Raw genomic sequence first — 24571 nt, 5'->3', positions numbered from 1 at the left:
GCTTGCAAAGATCAATTTCCAGTGGCTCCCTCTTCCTTGCAGATTATTATTATTATTATTATTATTATTAATAATAATAATAATAATAATAATAATAATAATAATAATAATAATAATAATAATAAGTCACATTAAACAGTTTCCTTAACAGGCTGTAGCCTGTTTAAGGTTATGTCACGATTTAAGTCCAGACTTTGACTAGACTCATCCTATAGTTTAAAGGTGCATAGCCATGTTGTTTGTATGCACCCAGAGTGAGCTACTGACGTAGAAAGTTTAAAAAGTCAAAGTTTTTAATAAAGACTATCACGTCCTGCTGGCGTATTAGTTATTTTGGTGTTTTACACTTTGTTTTTGCTCAGTTTGTTTGTAAATAAAGCCTTTCGTGGTCAATTATAATAACAGAACTTCGACACTGCACATGTGCAGCGGCTACCACGACAGTCCATTGTTGCCCATTCAGCGTCTTTGTTGCTATATTCAGTGACTTTTCAGACTCCTCTAGCAATTTCTTTCCAAAAGGACTAGTGACAAGGACTTCTAGCAACTTTTTTGTTTTAATGGCGACTTTCCCAAAGCACCAGTTTGTCTGGAGTCACTGTATTGAGGCAGCAGTGAGAGCTGCTTTGAGGGTTCCTACTTCCCTTAGTGCCGTCTCACAGGCACATTACAGCTACTGCTGCCTTCTCACATAAATATAGTTTTTAAATTAGTTTTTTTTTGTTTTTGTCTCTGAAACTGTTGCACTAAAATGATTTCCTGAATTTGATTTACACACAGATTTTCAGCTTTTGAGCTACCAATCACTCGTCAGAAGGAAGATTTGGCCTATTTTAATCACTAACCATTTGAATGCATCAGAATTCTGATTTGAAGTAAAAAAAAAATTTTTTCACATTCTCTATTCTTGGTGTTTCCTTTTATCTAAGAGATCCAATATGTAGTGTAACTTTAGTATGCTAAAGAAGTCATCTGCATATGAAAAAAGTGTTGTCGGTTTAGGAAGATTAATTATGATACCAAATATAACGCCAATATAATACTAGACATAAGTATTGTTTATTTTGCTTTGAGCTTTAATAACATTCAGCATACAGGGTTAAAGCATTTAAAGCATTTAACCCTAAATGACATCATCCCCATTAATTTACCTGCAGAAGCTATTAAAATAATCTTATCGGCCGATCCAAGGGATACGCCATGTGTGCTACCATAAACTAGCTAGTTCTTTAGATGTGGTGTCAGCAAGAAAGTATCCACAGCAATGGTCTCTAACTCCAGTTCTCCAGGGTCTTTGTCCTGCAGCTTTTAGACGCGTCTCTGCTTCAGCACACCTGACTGGAGTGTTGGCTCATGCTAGACCCGTCCCCACGGAGACGAGATCAGGGGCACTCGCAAAGTTTTTTTTTTTTTTTTTCGTTTAGGCTGTGCTTCCGCACGGATGTGGCGTTTTGGGAGAACGCAACAAAAATTTTTGAAGCCGGGTCTCTTAGTGGATACATTTAAAAAGGACGTTTAGTTTTTTTCCTTGTGTGCATGCGAGCCGCGTCTTAAATGATGACACGTCGTGTGTGTGTGTGTGTGTGTGTGTGTGTGTGTGTGTGTGTGTGTGTGTGTGTGTGTGTCAAATCCCTGCCATGTTGCTGTGCTTTTTCGCATGTTTCTTTGGCAATGTCACAGCGCCACCAATGGGCCTGGAATACCTACTACAGCGTTTTCAGCGATGCTGCGTCCTCATGTGGACACATTTTTTTCTTAATAGTTTATGAAAATGGACGGTGGACAGAGCCTTAGTTGGGCAGTCTAGCCATTAGATTCAGGTTTGTAGAGCAAGGGTCACATCTAAAAGTTAGAGGACACTGGGCCTCTTGGATTTGAGTTTGCGAGCACAGCTCTAGATGTTTCTGGGATGTTTGTGGGATTGGTGGCCTAGTGGTTAAAAAGCTAGCCGTTTGTGTCTTGGAGAGTCGCCAAAGGTTGCCGGTTCAAAACGACGTTTGTCGCTCTTGGTCTCATTATCCCCTCTGTGGGCCTATAAAGGGAAAATGACTGTGTGTTCACATGGATGTGGTGTTTTGGTAGACAAGTCAATACTTTTAACTCAGATCTCGGTAAACTGCGTCAACATGTGGGTGTGGAAAAGGCCTGTCTGCTTTTTTTTTTTTGGCCTTGCCTTACAAAGTAATGTGCTAGTCTGTGCCCATCCCATCAATTTGTTGCGACAGACAGGATCTATGATGAATGCAGATTTTGTGACACAAGTTTCTCTCCCTCTCCATTGTCCACCATTGCCTCCGTAGGCATCTGCGTGAGATGCGACTCTGGCTCCGTGCACATGCACCACAAGTTTGCAGTGGTGGACGGCCGGCTCCTCATCACCGGCTCCCTCAACTGGACGCTGCAAGCCGTGCAAAGCAACAGGGAGAACATCCTCATAACGGACGAGGCAGAGCTGGTGCAGCCCTTCATCGAGGAGTTCCACCGGCTATGGGCGCTCAACGATCCAGCCCGGCTCTATAAGCAGCTATAGCTGATTGGACGTGATGGACGCCGGCAGACGGAGAGGGCACGCATGAAAAATCAGTTTATTCTGTTCAGACAAAGTCAAGTTAAAATGACTGAAGGAAACTAAAAGGATTAGTATTTTTTTATTTTTTAGCATGTCTCAGTATTTTTTCTTGGTTGAAAAATGCAGCCTTTTAAATATCAACCAAGTTATTAACTTGGAGATGGTGTTCCAGTTTTATAAAAGTTTTCCCACCAAATAAACTAAATTCCTCTTGTTTCAGTATAAACGCATGCTGTTTATTTAGCAGATTATTATTTATTTTTTTTACCATTTCACAGGTTTAATGTCTCTCTCTTAGATTTTAGTTGAAAGCAGATTTTTGTTTTTCATGTGGTAGTGAACTGCTGCATATATAATACAAGTGTAGAGACGGGTTAGTTTCTTGTTTCTATGGAAATCTATGTATCTTCTGAGCTGCACTGGCTATAAAAATGTAAGTTTATTGTTTTTACTGGAGGCTCGTGTGTATCAGTTTTGCATAATTATTCCTTCAGGTGCAGGTTGTTGTTTTTTTATTTGCTGTTGCTGTAACATGTTTCATGTTGTACCAAATTGTCTATGTGCATCATCACTTGTGGTATCTTGTTTAAATGGGACTTTTCATGATACAATGAGAATTTAATTGTCTTTATTTGATAAGATAATATTTGAAACCTTGACATCCTCTGTGGTGATGTTAGAAGTGAGACGTGGGTAGATGAAGTATAAGGCTCTGTCACTAACCGGCTATGGATGTGGATGCTAAGGGGTTAGATGTTTACTCAAGAGCTTTGGAAAAAAGATAAAAAAAAAAAAAAAGCTTGGCCAATTATGGCAACGTTAATCAGTGGCTGAAAATCTGTGATTTTCCTCTAAGAGCTTGTGCTGTGGATTGATTTTTAGCCGTTTATTAGGATTGCTGGTCGGCTAAAAAAAAAGAGACGTTACGGTCGAGGACTCACCCAAAAACATTTGAGTCCGGCCATGAAGGGTAAATTGTGTCAGAAGAAGAGCAGTCGCTTTTAAAATTAAAAAACAAAACAAATTGTGCCACTTATTTAAAATAAGTAGTTCCCAGAGCTCACTTGTCCAAATCTACCCAACAGGCAAGCTGGCAGGGATGGCTTGAGAGCAAAAAGCACCATGATGTAATCAACAAATTAATAATCCCATTATTGTTTTTTTTTTTGTTTTGCACATCAGAATTAAAATTAGATATACAAGTATTGGTGACTAAATACATATTAAATAATTATACAAGAAAATCAAGGATTACAATTTGTAGTTATATTTTGAATAGTACATAATCCTGTATTTGTTTAATTACTGCATGGGTTCTATACTGCTGTGCACCACAAAATAAGGTTAACTTTGGCTTGTCAGACAGACCCTGACATTTGATTAGCACATCTGGGTAATAAGTTAACTTCTAAATAAATAAAAAAAAGATTAAAGCAGCCGTAGTGCCACCCACTGACTGCAGGTAAGGAACACTGATGAAAGAAAGAATTGAGTTTAATGGAGCAGTCAGAAAATACTGGAACCTCTACATTATTGATACACTTGTTTACAATTTGTATCAGTCAATAAATAGTTATTTTTATTTATTTATTATAAACTGAAGCCGTTTTGGACTTCCACAGAGATGAGGCCGGTTAAATCCTTATGTTTTGGGCGTGCCCAGATTTAGCAACTTTAAAGAAAGAGTTTTTTCCCTCCACTCTCCATTGGGTGGCTGACTAAAAATGGACCTATAACCCTTTACCTGCTCTCTCTCATACCCCGGGCGAGGAAGATAAACGTTCAGGTCACAGGACCTGTCTGATGATGTCCTTTTGTTCTCTGGTGTGCAATGGAAGCCACGCCCACCCACCTTCAGGGGCTTTTAGGCATCATTTAGGTCTCAGTCATGAAATATCCTCTTTGTTCTGACAGGCGTGGATAAATCTGAGAAAGTGAAAATGTAGTCAACGCACGCCGTTTAGCACTAAATGTGGAGTTTGCGATCAGACATTTGCCAATCATCTCTTCCTTGTGGGGGGAGTTTTATTTTTGTGAGCTCCAAACCGGAAGTGCTTTTTCTGCCCAACTTGACATGTTCCACAGTGGCTGCCCCCAGTGACGGGCACATGCGCCGGGGTGGAGATCCGGGAGCCGAGCACCTGAGCTGGAGAGGCCGACGGCAGCACGCAACTCTCGGCTCTCTGGTGGAGGTTTGTGGAGTCAGGACGGGAGGAGGGGAGCAGGCTGTAGCCGACATCCAAGGTAAAGTTGCCTCCACGCGTGTTTTTAGTGAGTCGGGTGGGATGTAGGCTGAGGTGGGATTTAGTCGGAGGAGAGTTGCCGCATGGTGCCTCGGTGCAGCCAAATTAAATTGGGTCAGCGATAACTTCGACCTAATGACAGGAAGTTTTTTATTTTATTTATTTTTTTTATTACTGTATGAACTTGTGGAAAATCAGGGGGGATCTGTTGTATAAAGTTAAAAAAGTGTGATAAGTCGCTCCAGTGACTAGTTTATTTACATCTACCAACAAAAAAGTTGCTTCAGCCTGCTGTGTTTGCTTTCATGTGGGAAAAAAAACTTGCCTTCTAAGTAACTGCAAAACAAACAAACATAAAAAAAAAAAGTCCTTCCAACAGTTGTATGTAGGCGCATGCGTGGGCACCCACTGGTGTTTTGCTGAGTGTGTGGGCAGCGAGCACGCCGCCCAGTCTCCTCCTTCAGGATGTTGGAAGTGGTAATGCTGACTGAGCTGGTCTCCAGAGACATCCCATCAGCAGCCAGCCAGGGAGGAGCACCACCATTCTGCTCCTCTGGGATGGAGGGGGGAGGGAGGGAGGGAGGGAGGGGGGGATGTGCTGATGAATGGATGGCTCAGCCTCATTATGATGCAGAGGGATGAGGGGAGGAAAGAGTGGGTGAGATATGGATGGTTTATGGCAGGGAGGGGATGCAGAGATGGATGAGTATGGCCGGGTTAAGGGAGATGGATGAGAGTGGGTGTGTGTGTTTGCGTACACACGTTTGAACGGGAGTGTCGGTGGGTGATGATGGATGAAACGCGCGGCCGGGTTAAGAGGATCCGTTGCCCTCAGCGTACCACTCAGTGCCTACAGATGCTATAAGTTTATGCGGTGACTTCACGTGACGGATGGACAGGGGGGAGCGGTGGGTGACTGATAATGAGGGAAACGGCGTATGGGGGGCACGCCCTGGATGTGATTTACGGCCTAGTGATGATCTCTCAGGAAGGAAAGGCCGGGAGACAGACGGGCATTTGTTCTACCGGGTCATTAAAGACAGTCCCAAGTCCAAAAGTGGACTCGTTAGTCTCATCCTAACACAAGGTTCCCCTGAGAGCTCCGGCTTTTCCTCGTTGTGACGCAGCGATCAGAGTTTCCTGAGCCATCTCTGATTTGAGGCACAGCTCTTGAACTGCCGAGGTTGGCAATTCGAACCGTTCTACAATTAATAGAGATGGAATGAGCAAATCAGCTGGTGACCAGAGTCAGGCAATTTTCTGCCTTATGGTCTTCACCTGAATGAGAACTCTGACCTCATTCTGATTAGTAAATGTGTTTAATGTGCAAGGGTTTCAGGTGGCAATGGCAACAGGTGACTTTGCCTCTGCTCCTAATATGATAATTTATCACAGCAGGTAGGCTTTACATGTTATTCTTATATCTTTCTGCCATTATATTCTTAAAAAAGAGCTTGTATTGACGAGTCATCGTTCACCAAATTCCCATCAATGCACCTTTAAAATTGAACAACTTTCATAGTATATTTTTCAACTTCCTGGTGAAATTGCCAGTGGAAATTGACTGGGGCATGTTTATCATGACTTAAAGGTAGAGTTGGAGATTTTTCCTGAAGTTTCCCCAAGTCCCTTTTTGGATAACTGCATGTGCGAGAGCGTCTTACCTGCTCATCCGCTCTTCAAGGCAAGGCAAAGCAAATTTATTTGTATAGCACAATTCAGTACAAAGACAATGCAAAGTGCTTTACATGATTAAAATATAGCAAAATAAAACAGAATAAAAGCAAGTAGGAGTAAAATGTAGATAGAAAAAAAAGAACAAAAAAGTGGTGATTCAGTTAACTAGAACAGTTGAAGGCAATCTTAAACAAATGTGTTTTTAATCTCGATTTAAAGGAACTCAGGCTTTCAGCACTTTTACAGTTTTCTGGAAGTTTGTTCCAGATAAGTGGAGCATAGGAACTAAATGCTGCCTCTCCATGTTTAGTTCTGGTTCTAGGTATGCAGAGAAGGCTGGAGCCAGAAGACCTGAGTGGTCTGGAGGGTTGATACACTGATAACAAGTCTGTGATGTATTTAGGTGCTAAGCCATTTAGGGATTTATAGACTAACAGAAGTATTTTAAAGTCTATTCTCTGAGATACAGGGAGCCAGTGTAAGGACTTTAGAACTGGGGTTATGTGCTCTACTTTCTTAGTCTTAGTGAGGATGCAGCAGCAGCGTTCTGGATCAGCTGCAGCTGTCTGACCCACTTTTTAGGCAGACCTGTGAAAACACCGTTGCAGTAATCAATTCGACTAAAAATAAACGCATGGATAAGTTTTTCCAGATCCTGCTGAGACATCAGTCCTTTAATCCTAGAAATGTTCTTCAGGTGATAGAAAGCCGACCTTGTAACTGTCTTTAGATGCTTTTGGAGGTTCAGGGGATCACGTCTTAAAAATCTCCCAAATCCTCTCTGGTCTTAGTTCTTTCTACTGAGGCCTTCCTCTTCTTCTCATAAACAGGAATGCGGTTCGCTTCTTGCGTCTCTGAGCCATGTTTAACGTATAAGGTGAGATTAGCGGAGCTACAATGTACGGCTAACACCAAAGCTAACCGCTAAGCTAGCCGTATACATAAACTAGGGTTGCCAACTGTCCCGTTTTAGCCTGGACGTCCCCTGTTTTGAGCCAAATTGAAGTGTCCCGGGTTTGACTCACATTTTTTTGTATTTTGACTGCAGGCTGTAACTTGTATATATGAAAACTACACATACACACACGTGTGCGCACACACAAATTCCTGCCGTTCGGCGCAGACAGCAGGGCTTTGCCAGAGTTTTTACAGGCCTGCAGCTCTCATAGAGATCTAATTTTTTAACCTTTTTTTCTGAATACAGAATGTATTGACTGCTGTCAGGATGGACCATTTCACCCAGTATAACAAAAAAGTGTCTCTGAACAGGATAATCAACTATAGCTTTAAGGGTGTCCATTTATTATTTATATTAGGACCAGAGGCGACGCCACACTGTGTGTGTGTGAGGGAGAAAGGAGCCGCTGTGACACGGGTCTGCTGTAAAAACGATTACGGTTATTGTCGAAAGAGGAAAACGTGGTTGTTTATTTGAGCTGATGGTGTAAATGGATACAACTGAGCAACTTTTCTATAAACTCTTCAGCCTGTGATCTGCTGAAATGTGGTTCAAAGTATAACCGTAGTACCCTGAATGAACATCTGACCTGTGAAGAGAAGAAAATATTTTCCTTTTTAAGTACCATTTTAAGCCTTTAGTGCTTCCTTTGACCTTTTAACATCGTGCTGACATTGAATATGTCTGACTTATTCTTCCTGTTGAATACTTTGTCATCAGTATTTCAAAGCAAACATGAGATAATGATCACTTTGCACTTCTTTAATGCTCTTTTATTTTACTGCTGTGCTTACAGTTTGTTTTGCTTCCTATATGTATTCTTTTAAAATGTTTAATGTTCAACATTTCTCTTGGCTTTCTGGGTTATTCAAACTATCTCTTTGCACACCGACTGTATTTTCACCCATTTTTTTTTTTTACACCAGTACTAAACTGTTTTTAGGATTTGTTGAGTCATTTTGACCCATGAGTCCTTCCGACATTAAGATTCACTGAAAGAGATGACCCAATGTCGACTACACATAATTGAAAACCAAGCATCCAAGCAATTATTATTAAAATGATGTAGGTACTTTTCCACTACCAGCCTGTCAAAAAGAAACTCCCATGGCCTTAGTTGAATCTGGAAAAAATGCCAAATAAAACCCAGTTTGATAGACATGAAACACGGCGATCCCCAAAGCGCATCGAGCTGAAATCCCAGCACACGGCAGATGATCAGCTGAAGGATGATGGTTCTCTCAGGAGAGTTTTACATCACCACTCCTTTTTGCTCTCGCTTAACAACTTTGTGCTGCCACCAGTCCCCTCAAAACACCTTGAAATGCGTCGTCGTTACATTGGGAAAATCTATTGGTAAAAAGCGTCTTTATTTACGCAAAGACAAAAAAACAATTAAAAACAAAAATGGGAGAAAAACCTTGCGGCTTTTACAGGACTTAATAAGGCATGTAGCTGCCAGGTGCTGCCAATTAAAAGCCCTTGATTACCTGATCATCAGCAAGTTTGAGCGCCGCTATGAAAGACGTTTTGACAGCTTGTGGTGAAAAAACAAACTGCGCCGCCGCTGAAATTCCTCATTTCGGCTCATTTCGGCCGTCTTGCAGAGCGGCGTACCAACGTGGATCCGGCCTCGTTTTGCAGCCGAAGAACCACAAAACCTTTAGTTGTCACCGCGACCAGGAGCACGTCTGCGTTTGTCAGTCACACGTGGGACCTTCCTCACTCTGATTTTATTCAACAGATGGCGCTAGTCCGGGATCCAGCGGCGGGCCAGGAGCAGAGGGACGCAGCCGACCAGAACTTTGACTACATGTTCAAGGTGCTGATCATCGGCAACAGCAGCGTGGGGAAGACCTCCTTCCTGTTTCGCTACGCCGACGACTCCTTCACATCTGCGTTTGTGAGCACCGTGGGCATCGACTTTAAAGTCAAGACCATCTACAGGAATGACAAGAGGGTCAAGCTCCAGATCTGGGTGAGCTGATAAAGTAAAGGACATTAATTGAACTCATTGCCAGAGACTCTCTAATAATTGCCCTCCAGGCCTCCGCTGGCTGTGACGTGTACCTTCCTCCGGCCAGCAGTAGCGAGTCTTTTTCAGTGTAGAAAAGGAAACTAGAAGCCTATTTCGCTACATTTTTCATTTCTTCCTCTTTATTGATCTCTTCACACTACTTACAAAAGCTGTAGCAGAAGTGCTTGAGTAATGGCACAAAGAAACCTTCGAACTTATGTAACTCTAACCTCATTCAACTTTGTAGAAGACTTTTTATGGACACACATAAAACTGAATACAAGGAAACATTGTGCATCTTGTCCATTCAACAGAACGTTTTTGTTTTCTTTACTTTTTCAATAATTGTGTTTTCATCCTGCAAAGATGAAATACAAACAGGGACCGAACACTGCTTTTTATGAAAGATATTTTGTTAACAATATATCATTTGTAGATAGCATACCCACATGAGACATGCGTATAACTGCTGCTTTATCCCCCCCCCCCCATGAGCACACTAAAAATGTAATGACTGATTAAAGCAAATGAAAGAATAGCTGAGGCGATGTCATCCTGCTATGTAAGCGAGCAGATGCTGTAATAAAGGAGTTTTTCTATCGTATTTAAATAAAATGATTACAGACTTGATGTGATAAGAGCTTATTATGCTAGTAAATAGCGTGACTAGCAGTACTTATCCCTTACTCTCTTTGTCTATTCCCCAGATAATGTAGGACTCTTAGCTTCCCAAGTCCAGCACGATCCACAACAGACAGAGGCTGGAAGCTCAAAAGGAGAAAAGAGCAGCTTTGCTGTACTGCCTTCCAGTCATTTTGCGCTCTCTCAATTTTTTGCAGCATGAATTAACCACAGACATGCTGTGGAAAACAGCTTATTTTAAAAATATTGTCTTAGATATTATCTTAGATTTTAAACACTGCAATAACATAGAAAATTACTGACTTTGAGCCTTCTTCCCTCAGTAACAAACCCAACACTGAAGAGTGTTGTTGTTACTGAGACCTGGGAGAAAAAAAGATACTGCAGGGTTTCACCCAGTGTATTATAAGCCTGGCATGCCGCTAGGCTAAGCGTCGCTTGTTAGTTTGCCTCGATGTTTGAGAGTGACTTTAAATGGTCAGTAAAGTTCCCGTCTGGGAGAAAACCTCGCGGTGTAAATAAGCTTCCCCAACTTACCATGACACCTACTGCCAGGATTACCCCATTTTCTGGGGGAAACCCTGCCCTGTGTTTTGATTGTGGTCATCGGTTGATTTCCCAGCGCATCTCAACAAAAAAATAAAATAAAATTGTGTACAGGTTATTTGTTGAACGCCTTTGACAGACAAAACCATTGCAAATGGCTCTGCAGAATAATAAAATATTGAAATCAAGTTTAGATTAGAAAAGATAGAATATCTCACAATGAAAATAAACATTGAATGGCCCGTTTAAACAAGAATGTTTTTTTGTTCATTTTAAGAGTCCACAAAGTCAACTAAGGGTTGCTGTAGAGGTGCACAGGTTTCCCAGCCTGGGTGACATGGACTGAAAGGCTTGGCCCCCGTCGGTCTTAGGTCTGGTGTATGGAACTAGAAGATTCAGAGCCTCTGACTCTTCTGAGTCAAATGGCCATATGCCCTGTAGTTACATTAATAATGTAAACCCTAAAACACACACAAAATGAAAAAGAAAAACAAATGCAAAAGAAAAATGCTGCAATCACAGAAATTAGATAACCTTGCCTGCAAGCTGAATTCTCGCAGTATTGGTGCATTCACAAACACACAAGAATTTATCTGGCCTTCCCTCAAGCGTTTGGGACCGGACCAAAAACAGTTCCGGCCAATCACCTTGCAGTATTGTAGTTTAAGGCGGGTCATGCAGCTGTGACCAAAGCAAGAGCTGCTGAGCCCACAGCCGAATGAAAATAAACGTGGCAAAGCAAGAGGACGCACACGTAGCTGCTGCTATCACATCTGTTTTTGTCAGAATCCACGATTTCTTCTTTTAAAGAAGAACAGCAAGAAATGCTTTGTTGTTTACCAAAATCGTATTTACACATTTTAACAGATTTTAAGCATGTTAGACCACATTGTCAATTTTTGAGAAAATGTATCACCTTATCAGTTGGTTGTCCCACATGCCAATTATTGTGACGCGCTTACGTAATGCCAGTGTCTGTGCTCTTTCCTTCTGGTTGAGCATGTGCACTTCTAGTGTTTATGTATACAGTTAGCTTAGCAGCTAGGTTAGCGGTTAGCCGTTCATTGTAGCTCCATTGCTCTCACCGTAGACTTTGAAAACAGCAGAGAGTTGTATGAAGCGAACCGTGTTCATGTTTATGAGAAGAAGAAGAAGAAGGCCTCTGTGGAAAGAAATAAGACCAGAGAGGATTTTTTTGCGTAGTTATTGAAAAACTTCAGGAAAAAATCGCTGACTCTAGCTTTAATGTCTTTACTGATGGCTTGATCTTATACGACTTGGTGGTTGACTCCCCCTAGTGGTCTGGTGCACTTTTGTTTTTGTTATGGTGTGTTTGCAGCAGGGGTTTTTTTCCGCTTGTTTTTGCAGGGTTTTTCTGTTGCAGCATTTTTCAGTCTTGCTGTGCTATCGCACCTGTAAAGATCGCATCCAAGGCCCTGTGTACATGAGGTTTTCTGGTGAAAACGAAACACTTTGGTTGCTTTGGTACTGTTCATTTACACAACGGCAATTTTTTTTTCTTACAACAACACAGTTTGAAAACAGGTTCCAGAGTCTAATGATTTGAAAACGTCCTGATTTGTGTTGTCATGTGAACTGGAAAAGACTGAACTTTTCTTCCAGGGAACCCTTTGCTCATGCGCGGTTTCAAAGAGATCTGCAGAAATGAATGCACATGCACAACATTACAGCTGCCTATGATTAAAAAAAAAAAAAAAACTGCTTGGCTGTTGACTCTTCTGAATACAACCTCAGCTATGCATGGATATAATTCAAAGTTACCTTAAGCAAAGTTCAATCTCATCGTCTTTCAATAGGAAGACTTTATTCTCTGCCATCTTGAAGGTGCATTGGTTGTAATTGTATATGTTTGCTGTGTATGTATGTATATCTATCTATCTATCTATCTATCTATCTATCTATCTATCTATAGATATATAATGTTCACATTAAGCTAAACACTGAGCTCTAAAATAACAATCTGAATGACTGCCGCTTGAATTCTCAGAAATTTGCTATTTAATCCTCGTTTACAACATAAAATATCCTGTTACGAGACAGCAGGATTGGCAGACTCTGTGTCAGCAAAACAGAGCCCCAAAGAGCTGCCGTCTCTGTAGTGTCAAAACTGTAATTTACTTGAGATAATTAATAGCACTTACCTGTGGGTGAGAAGATTTAAAATTCATCAGTCACTGCAGACAGAGTAGCAGAACAAGTAGTGCTTTTCATTGTTTGCCCTCTTACGTGTCGCTGCCTGTCATGAATTGAAACTAATTTCTGCCGCTCCACAGCTAATGACAGTAGATGTTTAACATTGTCCCCAGACGGCAGGCTTCATGAAAGATGCATGGGTCTGAGCTGCCGGAGCCCAATGTGCTTACCGCGCAAACTGACACCGGGAACAGATCTATTACCGAATGTTAGCGGATGGCATGGACTCCCGTCTGAAAAGTGTACTAAATCTTCCGTTCTGGGTGTTAGACGTTCTCTGACAAAAGGAAAGTTCAGCAGAAATAACTTGCTGCATCGCTAATCCAACACGAAAGGAATATCCAAACTTTTTTATTCCCAGTTAATCCTTGTTCTCTGCCTCACTTTATTGGATGTCTTTTCAGAAATCTTTTCAAAAAAATCAAGCAGAAATGATGTGTTTGGTTATGTGTGTGCCTGTGTGTGTGAGAGAGACATTAAACTATTGAAGGAAATTCTGGGTTTTACCATGTTTGCAGGACACGGCGGGGCAGGAGCGCTACAGGACCATCACCACAGCGTACTACAGAGGAGCCATGGGATTCCTGCTCATGTATGACATCACCAGCCAGGAGTCCTTCTGTGCTGTTCAGGACTGGTAAGGAGACCTTTTAGGGATAGTTCAGATTTAGTTGAATTTGGGTTCTGTTAACTGTAGTAGACAGACGTCGTCAGAGCGGTGGAAGGCTAGAAGCTAGTCTGCTGGAAACCCTGTTTTAGCTCCATTTAGAAATTCACAACACCCCAAACCGGCCATGTTTATTCCCATGGGAAACAACACCATGTTGGCGGCTATTAGCAGTTCATACACATGAGACCACTGTTAAGTGTGTCACTGTTTTGTCTCAGCCAAACACTGTCCATGTTGCATCGCATTGGGGGACGCTGCCTGCTGGTAAATAAATGGCCTGATCAGCCTATTTTTAGTCTGCCGAGGGAGAAAAAAAATCAACAACCAGAAGGCCAAAATGGTACAAATCACAGCCTGAAACAAAATCCATAAGTCTTGCCAGATTTAGAGCAGACCGATGAGTCAAGGAGGTCAGGCAGTTTGATACCTAGGGCCGACTGAACCACCATGACTTTAGGGTTGGTGCGTTGATTGGCTTCAGAACCACAGATAAACCTTACAATGGCTTCTTGTGCAAGAGTACATGTTTAATAGTTATTATTACAGCATTGTTCTCCACGAATATAAACATTTTCAGTTTGAGTTGTTTTAATTTTTTGAAAAAGCTGTAACTGAGCTTTAAATGGTTGTCAGCCTGTTCTCTTCACTTTTCCATGAACTCACCGCGAGTTTAACATATTTTCCACTATAGGGAAGGGAGCCCCTTTCAGGTCATAGTTCTGCAATAAATCCCATGACCCCACTCTCCATTACAGATTTCTTTGACCTTTCACATCTTAGAGGTTGACCGAATTCACAGACCCTGTGAGTTTTCAGAGCATGAAGCTGGCGTTGTTGAACCAAAGGGGCGTGGCTCACAACTTGCAGCATTACCCTGAGCAACATTCAATTCTGTTTAATTCTGTTTATTTGTATAGCGCCAATTTACAACATGTCATCTCAAGGCACTGCAGGAAGTCAGTTTTTTGGAATCATGCAGACGGATTGTTTAAAACGGTTTCTACCTAAGGAAACCCAGCTGATTGCATCGAGTCATTGCCTTGCAGCATTCACCCCTTCTGGGTGAGCATGTAGTGACAGTGAATAGTCGCCTGTAATGTGTTGCTGGCTTCGCAGCAATCCCTCATACCGAGCATGCACGGAGCGACAGTGGGGAGAAAAACGCTCCATTAACAGGAAGGAACCTCCAGCAGAACCAGGCTCAGCGTAAACAGCCATCCACTGAGACCGACTGGGGGTTAGAGAAGACAGAGCAGAGACACAAAAATAAAAGTTTCAGATGATCCTGCGGCGTAACCATGTAGATCACAGAACGAAAGGATGTTCTCAAAGGACCTACTGATGATAACTTTACAGAATTTTGCTTCCAAACTATCCCTTTAAGTACCCCATGTCTCAAGACTGATGTTAAGTGCATCACAAAAGCACAGTTCAGGAAATATGTCATTTCAACAAGAGGCTTATTGGTACAGGAGCAGGGTTCCCATGATGCCTGCGTACCAGAGTTTATGTTCCGTGCTCAGTTAATAAATGTTTTAAGCTGCTCAGCTGTTTTTGTTTTGTTTTTTGGGTGAGTCAAAAGTAGTAAGACAGGCAGTTATAATATATGCAAAGTATGGTTTCAAATGTTCTTTCCAGATGAACAGATGGAAAAGACAGAAACAAGCAGTTTTTTCATAACATTTTTTTATACCACTCAGCTGTAATTGAGTCGGCACAGATGTGCAAGTTCCCTGTAGTTCCATCAAGTAAATGCAACTCCTCTCTAACACTCATAACTCATCATATGTTCACTTATCTCAAAGTCGCTTTATCTCATGAGCTTGGAGTCTGAGATCCACAATAGTTAAATTTTCTAAAGCAAAAACAGGCGCTCAATCATCGCATAAACAATTCTTCACATTAGTCAACGTAACAGAAGTGACCAAATGCCAAAAATACCAACGGAAACTTCTTGGTTAGCACAAAAAAAACCGAATTGTTGTATAAAAATGCCACAAAAAATAGTGCATTACTTAAAAAACTCAAATGCATTATTTTAAAAATCCCAGTACGCCTGGAGCCGCTGCTACTAATGCATTACTGGTATGACATGGAGAGAAATTAAACTTCTACAGATACTGAGCATAGCAACGGACTCTAGGTAGGGAAAAGCGAAGACTCACCGACGCCATTCCTCCTTCCTCTTCAGAAGGTCTCAGGTGGTTGATGACGCTCGCGCGGCTCCAGTGGTCAGCGGGTGAAAGCTGGGGGTGCATCCTGGACCGGTTAATCACACGGCGACACAGATGCGCAGAACAAAGAGCCGCGCACGCATACAGTCGGATCTAAGGGCAATTCAAAGGGCAAGTAAACACGAGCTGCAGGTCTCGTGTCTGTGGTAGGAAAAGCCAGAGTGCCAAAACTGTAAGCTGCTGTGTTCTTACCTAAAGGTGTGTTTGGAGAAATTAGGGATAAACACATTCCGGCGCTTTAATGAGCAAAAAAAAAAAACACTACAGATGAAACACACTCAACCAAGTTAAGATGGATCTTATGACAAATCTTAATAAGCGGAATAGAAAGTGAGTGGTTATCATCGTGTCAGGTTTTGGTACGAGAAATAAAGAATTTAGCAGAGCAGACACAGACAAATAGATTGCTACTCATTTTACACTGATGTGTAAACGGCCTATAAATAAGATATTTGATTGCAAAAGAAAAGCACCTCATGTGTTAAAGACGGCGAAGCGTCTGTGATGCTGGGGGACTGTTTTTCTTCTAATGACCCTGCAAACCTTGTCGGTGAGCATGGCATCATGAGGAGATCTTAAACTGAAAATCTGATGGACGGTGCCGGAACGCTGAAGACGGGCCGTCATACATGTTTCATATGGATTAAGAGCCAAAACGTCTGGCCTAAGCCGACACAAATGTTTTACCAGAAACCCGAATCGGCCTTCTGTCATTGCCAGCTTCAGACCTAAATCCTGTAGGAAATCTGTGAGCCCTCCTCTGTAGACGATCGTTCTGGATCGTCCTCACATATCCGTCTCTCTGCGTGCTGTAAGCCTGTGAAACACAACACCATGATGGCCTATTAGTAACGGCACTTTGTACTGACACCGGGGTTACCAACGCACTGGCGACTTTTAAGTGTAATGAGGAATTTATTTTCAGGCTTTTCACACATCATTCCCAGGGACGCCAACCAATGTCTGTATAGTGACTTTAACTCCAAAGGAAGCATAATTGGAGCTGCCAAATGAATTGTAAGGTCAGCGAGGCAGGCGTCGGTGTTTTTTTAAGTTAGGCCTTACTTCCTGAGTGAGCGGTTAGTGGTCTTCGGTTATTATGCTCAGCCTCCGATTTAAACAGCTCAGACACGTCAGCGCCCACGCTGCCTCACCGCCTCTGTTGAAGACGTTCTGGCTGTTTCCCAGGGCAACCCAGATCAAGACCTACTCCTGGGACAGCGCGCAGGTTGTGATGGTGGGCAACAAGCTGGACCTGGAAGACGACAGGCAAGTCCCAAAGGAGGACGCCCAGAGACTGGCTACAGAGCTCGGTAACACACACGCACACACACACACACACACACACACACTACGTTGGTCTTTGTCTCACCCCACAACACTCAGATCACGCGTCATCTGATGAAGAGTTTTTGCCTCTATCTCCCCTGTCTCCGTCCACAGGTTTCCACTTCTTCGAGGCCAGCGCTAAAGACAACGTCAACGTGAAGCAGGTCTTCGACAAGCTGGTGGACCTTATCTGCAAGAAGATGAACGAGTGTGTCAACGGCGATGCCGGCCAGCCAGTCAGTCAGAGGGCGGACGGCTTGAAGGACGAGCCTGCGACCAGTCAGGGAGGCTGTGCTTGCTGATGGCCGATGGGAGCTAATGGCAGCGCTCCTCGCAACAAGCTGAATTTCACACACCTAAACAGATAAACTTAATTGGATTTTTTCCCTCCTCGGCCCCGAGGCGGTTCAAGAGCTCGCCCATAATTTCCTTCAGACTGTTAGCCAGTAATGCCAAAGAGCTCCCCCTCTGCCTTTTGTTCCCATCATCCCCCGCTCTAACAGCCTCCTGCATGTGAACAGAACCTGTTGCAGTCGAGGACGTGAGCCAGCTCGGCGCGGCCGAAGGACCCTACGTTAGATTGACTAGTGTCGCGCTGCCCTCCTGTGGCCGCTGTCGGGAAATGCAGAAGTGAGCATGTAAATTCAGACATTCCTGAATGTTGAGGTCATACTCGCCTGTGGATGATGTCAGAACAGGTGGGCATGACTTGTAAAGAGCCTGTACTTTGTCGCTTTGAAATGAAATCATCACCTGCCTTTATCTAACTTATTTTTCTGTCATGTGTGTTTAATGATTGTCATTGTGCTGTTTCATTTGTCGGGTTTATAGCCTCTTAAAAGTTGAAATTAAAAGATCCACATCTGTGCATCCTGCCTCTTGGTTTTTAATGTATGTAGTACTTGTACAGAATACTATGACCTAGGTCTTTTTATTACTGAAACTCAAAAAATTCAGAGCCATCCGAGCTTTGATGTAATTTAGGCATTCCAGCAAAGGATGAACAAATTTTTCTAAGCGGATGTTGATTTGATCAATCAAGAGCAAGACGTTGAAATTAAGTCCCTGAGAATGGGTGGCAGACACAGAGACCCCTACTGTTAAGACACTGTAGACACATCAAAGAATCTGGCTCAGCATTGTTGTTGTGAAACAAAAGACGTTACTTGGATGGCAGCATTTGTTGCTCCAAGACCTGGGTTTACCTTCCAGCGCTAAAGGTGCCTTCACAGACCTGCAAGCTACCCATGCCATGAATATAGGTTGAAAAGAATCAGCAAATTAATCAGTTTCGTATCTGCGTTTTGTGCAATGCCCCGACTTTTAATTTGGGATTGCATTGTGAACACAACTGTATGAGGCATCTAATATAGCATTTAAGGGCTGAAGTGCAAAGAAGGGATGTATGACTTTCAAAAGATTTATAAATTTGAAAAGTTTCTGTGTTTGTATGCAGTCCCCTACAGAATGCTGCATAGAGCCACCTTTTCACCGTACTTAAGAGTTGCAGGTCTTCCACACAGAGATTTAAATATATATATATATATATATATATATATATATATATATATTAGACTTTGGTCTGAACTTTGACTGGGCCACTCTAACACGTGAATATGCTATGATGATTTCCTTTCCACTGTCCCCACATGCATGCACGGCGTCAGGGATTGTCGCACAATCAAGAACTCTATACGATCTACAGTCTACAGTCGCCTCATGTTCAGGAGGAGGGATTGCTGCAACGTCAGTCCCTGGATACAATCGACTGGGTTTCCTTCGAGCTAACACTTTTCATAAATTTGAATGATAAACTGAGCTTGACTGAATTAGAACGCGATTGACTGAATCGTTTCAGTGTTTAGGATTAGATTGAGAGGAAGATATTTTTCTGTGTATAAATTGGGGCTGTTAGTGAAGTCCCTTGCGACGGCGTATGCTGCAAATTGGCGCCATATAAATAAACTGAATTGATCCAAACCATCCTATTATCGCTATGTGTTGAGGCTCATTGTCGTGCTGGAGGGTAAAACTTTGCGGCACAAGATTTTTGCGGCCTCTAACAGGTTTGTTCTATGATCGCCCAGTTTTCAGCATTTTCCCATCAACTCTGAGCAGCCTTCTTGTCCCTGCAGAAGAAAAGCATCCCCGTGGTGTGTTCAGGGAGGTTGTAAATGTTAGTTTTCCACCACACAGTGCTTCAGCAGGGCCAGAGCTGCTCCTTCTTCCCTCCACACGTCCTGTGACAGTCTGCAGACCCTACTTCTTGTGGCTTCCTCTCAGCAGTGGCTCTCTGCTTGCTATTCCTCTGTGAAGGCCAGGTGTGTGGAATGTGGCTTTGCAGTTGTGCCGCACGCTAATGAAGCAATACTCCACCAGATGTTCAAAGCTTGTTCTATAACCTAACCATGCTTCCCCAGCCCTTTCTCTCTGGATGCTGTTTGTTCACTAATGTTCTCTACCAAACCTGAGGCCTTCAGAGATCGGCTGGATTCATACCAGAGATAAATTATAGACAAGTGGACTCTTTTTTTTTTTTTTTTGCTTGTTAGTAAAAAGGTGGACTCTATAGGTGGACTCTACTCATTTGGTGACCTCTGAGGACAGGGAGTTGGAGCGGATATTATTTATGGGTATGGGAGCAAAGGATGCTGAATGAAAACACACTTCTCACTTTTCAGCTTTTTATTATGAAGGAATCTTTAAAGCCATGTGTTATTTTCCTTCCACTCCACCGCTGCGTCAGCCTTTCCCAAAATAGCCTCAATAAAACGCTTTGGGGTCTGTGTGTGTTTACGTGACGAAATGTTGGAAAGGTCAAGGAGTGGCAGTACTCTGGAAGGCACAGCAGTTATATATTTATATTGTCTGATTTTGTTTGTTTGAAAAAAAAAACAGTGACTTGTAAGTTTTCACCCATGTGAAATATGAGGTGGATCAAATAGGGGTAAGCTTCATCCTACTTCTGCCAAGGAAGTCGATCGCATTCCTTCACCCGCTTCACTGCCCTGGTTTCCTTTCCTTCACGTCTTTATTTTATCTTTACACTCTTGAAATAAAACAATCAATCAATCAAACTCCTCACACGTTGCCAAACCTTTCCATGACGTGTTTGCCTCAGCAATTAACCTCTGATACAGCAAGTTGTCAGGTCGGCACGTTTCCCCAACGTGTCTCTTTTTCTCATTCTTAAGAGAATATATTGACATTGAGTTTGAAATCAAAATCACGTTGTCTTAAAAGTTAGGGATGTCCAACGGGAAGTTAGTTTGACCGTGGATTGCCTGGAATCGGTTTGGGCCATGAAAGGTGGACTTTGGTCACCAGGAAACTACGCTCGTCCCGCAATCAAGATTATAAACGTTTCCTGGGTGAAGCCTGGTTTGCATGTGTCTGTGTGAAAGCTGTGGACTATAAAGAGGCATTCACAAGCCTGGCCGAGCACACACACTCCTGAAGCATCAGACCTCAACGGACACACAGTCGTCTCTGCAGCACAGGTACGCCCTCAGGCTTTATTGCACCTTTGACCAAAAAGGTTCCGTCTGGCCAGAACCCGGATAGGTTTTGTCAGAACTAGAACATTTTAGGAAACGTAGGTCAATTTTAGTCCGCAGCGTCAAAGAAGTGCAGAATTCTACCCAGATTTTAACCGATGTTTCGTTCTAAAGTGTGATTATTTCCTGCAAGATTGTTCTCAGTACTTTGTTTTTTCGTTCTTTTTTTTTACAATTTAGTTTCAACAGATGGACGCTCTGAAATCCAACTCTGTTCTCTCAAATAGAAAAATGTGACAACAAAACCGGTTTATCAAACTGTTACCTATTGGATAAAAGAACTAGCACGAACTGTAAAAATGGCCGGGATAAACTTGTCCTCTTGTCTCCATTGAAGGCAATCAGGCATGGGTGGTTTTTGCTGCTGTCATATGATCATTTTATCGCCTCCCGGAAACAATCCGTGATAAGGAAGAGGGGCGTAAGCCTCAATAAACTATAAAACTGATCTCAGCCGGGAATAGGCAGAAGTATAAACTGTCTGATGTGAGGTTCAAGGGTGAATGTGTGTGTTTTATAGTGCTTTTGTTCCAGGAAGCTTTGAAACCATGAAACAGTCGATGCCAGCTATCAACTCTGACAAATCATGACAGCGATTTGGTTTTCTACTGAAGAGAACATGAGCTATAATCTTTACATGTTGGCACAATAGCAAGGTAAATATACCATATATAAAATTAATTTATCCAAACATTAAAAGGTTGAAGGCCCATTTTTAAGTTTAAAGGACACCATTTTAGTCAAGTGTCCAAAATATATCAAAATCCAGGTATTGGTCGTTCACCTTGCGTGATTCTTAAACCGAAACATGGCCTTATGTGAGCAAGAGAAACGTGCAATATTTGCAGAAGATTAGAACCACTCTCTCTGTTTTTCTGCAGCTTGCCAAGGTTAATGTTTCACTGAGCCTGATCCCGTCGGACCCATTCTGCGTCCACTTGTGTTTTCAGTTCGCCTCGTGCCGTTCCTTTTTTTTTTTTGTTTGGCTGTAAAAACGAGAAGTCAAAAACAAATCTGTTAAAACACCTAATCTGCTTACTCTGATCCCTCTTTGTCATTCTCCTCTCTTCATCAGCCCAAATCAGCCAAGATGTGTTGCAAAGGTTTCCTCAAGATAATGATGTTCATCTTCAACGGCGGCATCTTCGTAAGTATTGCTGCTGGTTTTCGGTGAACAGAAGGCGCTCTTTGGTGTAAAAACTACGCTGAAGAAAGCAACCCACTGACAGTAACACTTTTATACGGCCTCATTTCGCCGTCTTACCCTTTCTTGGTTCATCCTGTGGAAAAGGCCAATTGAAGTCTGATCATGTTGTTGTGGAGTACAAACTTTTTTCTAGAGAGTTAGGCGCTGCGCTGTATAGAAAGCAGTTGGAAAAATCCCTTTGTTACCTATTTAGTATCACAGCGCATCCGACCCTGAAAAATACAACTTTTGATAAGAATAATTAGATATATACTCATTTCCCAACATGAGCAGCAGAATGATTATCATTATCACCATAAAATGTTATGTTCCTGCATCATTTCTCTCCTCCAATGCCCTCGTTTCCCTCTGCTCTCCATGCAGTTGGCCGGTGCAGCCCTTCTGGGAGTCGGCGTGTGGGTGAAGGTGGACAGCGGCTCTCTGCTGGGTCTGCTGGACCAAGTGGAAGATGCCCCAGATCAGGTGTACCAGCTGTTCAACGTCGGCTACATCCTGATCGGCGTGGGCGCCGTGCTCGTGGTCATCGGCTTTTTGGGATGCTGCGGCGCCATCAGAGAGAGCAAGTGCATGCTGCTGACGGTGGGTGATCCCCGTTGTCACACCTACGTGTGTATTTATTTAACCTGACGCCATGAAAAGCATGTTTGACGTGGTGTTTGCTCGCCCTTCAGTTCTTCAGTATCGTGCTGATCATCTTCATCATCGAGGTCGCAGGCGCCGTGGTGCTGCTCGTCTTCCAGGATCTGGTAAGAGCTGCAGAAAAGTACAACAGGATCTCTTTGGGTTTTCGACTTGTACAGATCGGACTAACGGAGGCCGTAGAATTAGCAACATGTGTGTTTTTTTTTTTAAACAGCAAATGCCTTTTATGTCTTCTTCCCAGGCTGGTCAAATTTTCGACAGTGTGGAGAATGAAATGAGGACCGTGATCCAAAAAGATTACGGAAAGGATGAACAAATGACCTCTGTGTGGAACGCAACCATGGAGGAGGTACTGCATGTATTCCTCATCGATCAGCTTGTCGCGACACGTGTTGCACAGAGGCATCGCCATCCGAGGCAGTTCTGTAATTAATACTTTATGGCATTTTGCAGTTCAAGTGCTGCGGATACAAGAACTACACGGATTTTGATGGCTCTCCCTTCAACGAACTTCACGGAGGAGAGCTGTACCCCGTGACGTGCTGCTTGTCTAATGTCACCGTGGGGTTATGCAACACAAACGCAGCACATAGATCGGTATGAGACGAACTCATTTCTGTTTCAGCTTGACACAAATACAACGGGCAGCCATCTTTAGGTCCTTTTTATCGTGTAAAACCCGGCGTTTCCCTTTCAGAATGTCCCGGGCTGTTTCAATAGGCTGGTGCAGCTCTTTGAGGAGAACGCCGTGATCATCGCTGCTGTAGCTATGGGAATCGCTGCTCTGGAGGTACGTTACCACCCCGTTTGATTTCCCTGTAGTTTCACTGATGCTGTTGTTTTATGCTACATCTACCTGACAGAGATTAAAAGGGTTTCTGTTGCACTGCAACTACTCTCTTTGTTCACAGATCGCCGCCATGGTGGTTTCTATGGTTCTCTACTGCAATGCCGGGAAAAAGTCGTGATGATTCCAGCTTGGGGTGACACATAAAAACGACAATGTCGTTCGTTCTGATAATAAAGCCGTAAAAAAAAAAAAAAAGTTTTGCTTTAGTTTAATTCAAGCCGGCCTGTCCATAGATGAACAGATGATGCTCTTCATGCCTTTACTCGCCGTGCCCCGGATTGTACATAAGTTTGAATAATAAGACGTTGTGAATTTTAAAGAAAACCTGTTTTGTTTACGTTTATGCTGTGATTTATTTAAAGTTTTAGGAAGTGTTTACCTCGGCGGACGTTGCGTGGGCTGATGTATTCAATAGTGAGCTGCAATGACGCACATTGAGTGGCATCTGCTGAGCTTTCGTGTGGGTTTGATCTTACTCACAGTTATGCCAATTTATTTTGTATGTTTAATCACGTTGGGATGATGAATGTAACTCTTGTGACTTGTTCTAGAAACGTGCTTTTGTTTTTTTTAATAATATGTTTGTACAGGGTGGTGCAATAAACATGAATGACTGAACATGTCTGGTGATGAAGGTGTGATTTCTGAGGTTATTAGGAAGATATTCTCCAACTGCTCCACATATCTGATCTTGCACCAGCAAAGCAGCTCAGCGTTTTATTTTTGCAGATAAGAGGCCGACCTCTTGTAACAGCTGCACCCAAGGCTTCAAAGCTAGTCATCCTCAGCATGATTTTCATATTCATTTTAGGATTTTAGTGATGCATTGGAGCCATTCTTGTTGATTCGTTTGAATTTGTTGTGGATTTTCTCAAAATTATACACAAAGACTAAAATACAGATTTATACCAGGGCTCCACAATACATTTCAAATGATTTGCTATTGCAGCATACCTGTACACAATGTGCGCACTGCAATGAACTGCCCAGCCTGTAATCAATGCCTGCTAATTATTTCAGCGCCATGCATCCAGGCTCGCCATGTCTGTAGTACATTTAGTGACACTTGTTGTGGATCAGACCACACATGTTGGCCAAATGTTTTTTTCTTCCAAACCCTTGTTGATGAGATTAAAATAATACCATGTTTCAGTGTTTCTGGGTATACGACCCATAACCTGGCCATTCATAACCATTTGTTATGAACCCGAAGTGG

General features: G+C 42.6%; 3 protein-coding genes across 6 annotated transcripts in view; all 3 read left to right on the top strand.

Annotated features, from left to right (window-relative positions):
- Nucleotides 1–3331, top strand: part of pld6 (phospholipase D family, member 6) — a 30990-nt gene extending 27659 nt beyond the window's left edge. For 2 of the 4 annotated variants that reach the window (XM_021324101.2, XM_021324098.2), the window contains one exon: nt 2301–3331. In XM_021324101.2, coding sequence (XP_021179776.1) covers nt 2301–2530 — 230 coding nt within the window. In that variant the 3' untranslated portion in view covers nt 2531–3331. The remainder of the gene's footprint in view (nt 1–2300) is intronic. The other 2 variants (XM_036136832.1, XM_021324099.2) reach the window with 1 other exon arrangement.
- Nucleotides 3332–4407: 1076 nt separating this feature from the next.
- Nucleotides 4408–17969, top strand: rab3da (RAB3D, member RAS oncogene family, a). The gene is made up of 5 exons (XM_012877657.3): nt 4408–4813; nt 9192–9425; nt 13385–13503; nt 16959–17083; nt 17214–17969. The coding sequence occupies exons 2-5, from the start codon at nt 9192–9194 to the stop codon at nt 17399–17401; spliced, it is 666 nt and encodes a 221-aa protein (XP_012733111.2). The 5' UTR covers nt 4408–4813; the 3' UTR covers nt 17402–17969.
- A 2507-nt stretch (nt 17970–20476) lies between these two features.
- tspan34 (tetraspanin 34) lies at nt 20477–23973 on the top strand. Its single transcript, XM_012877662.3, has 8 exons — nt 20477–20599; nt 21732–21803; nt 22227–22442; nt 22535–22609; nt 22747–22854; nt 22959–23102; nt 23203–23295; nt 23417–23973. The coding sequence occupies exons 2-8, from the start codon at nt 21747–21749 to the stop codon at nt 23471–23473; spliced, it is 750 nt and encodes a 249-aa protein (XP_012733116.2). The 5' UTR covers nt 20477–20599; nt 21732–21746; the 3' UTR covers nt 23474–23973.
- Nucleotides 23974–24571: the final 598 nt, after the last annotated feature.

Source organism: Fundulus heteroclitus, chromosome 5 (assembly GCF_011125445.2).
Source record: "Fundulus heteroclitus isolate FHET01 chromosome 5, MU-UCD_Fhet_4.1, whole genome shotgun sequence".
In the NCBI taxonomy this organism is placed as follows: Eukaryota; Metazoa; Chordata; class Actinopteri; order Cyprinodontiformes; family Fundulidae; genus Fundulus; species Fundulus heteroclitus.
Note: the sequence above shows the minus strand (reverse complement) of the source record. Positions and strands in the feature narration are given on the sequence as shown.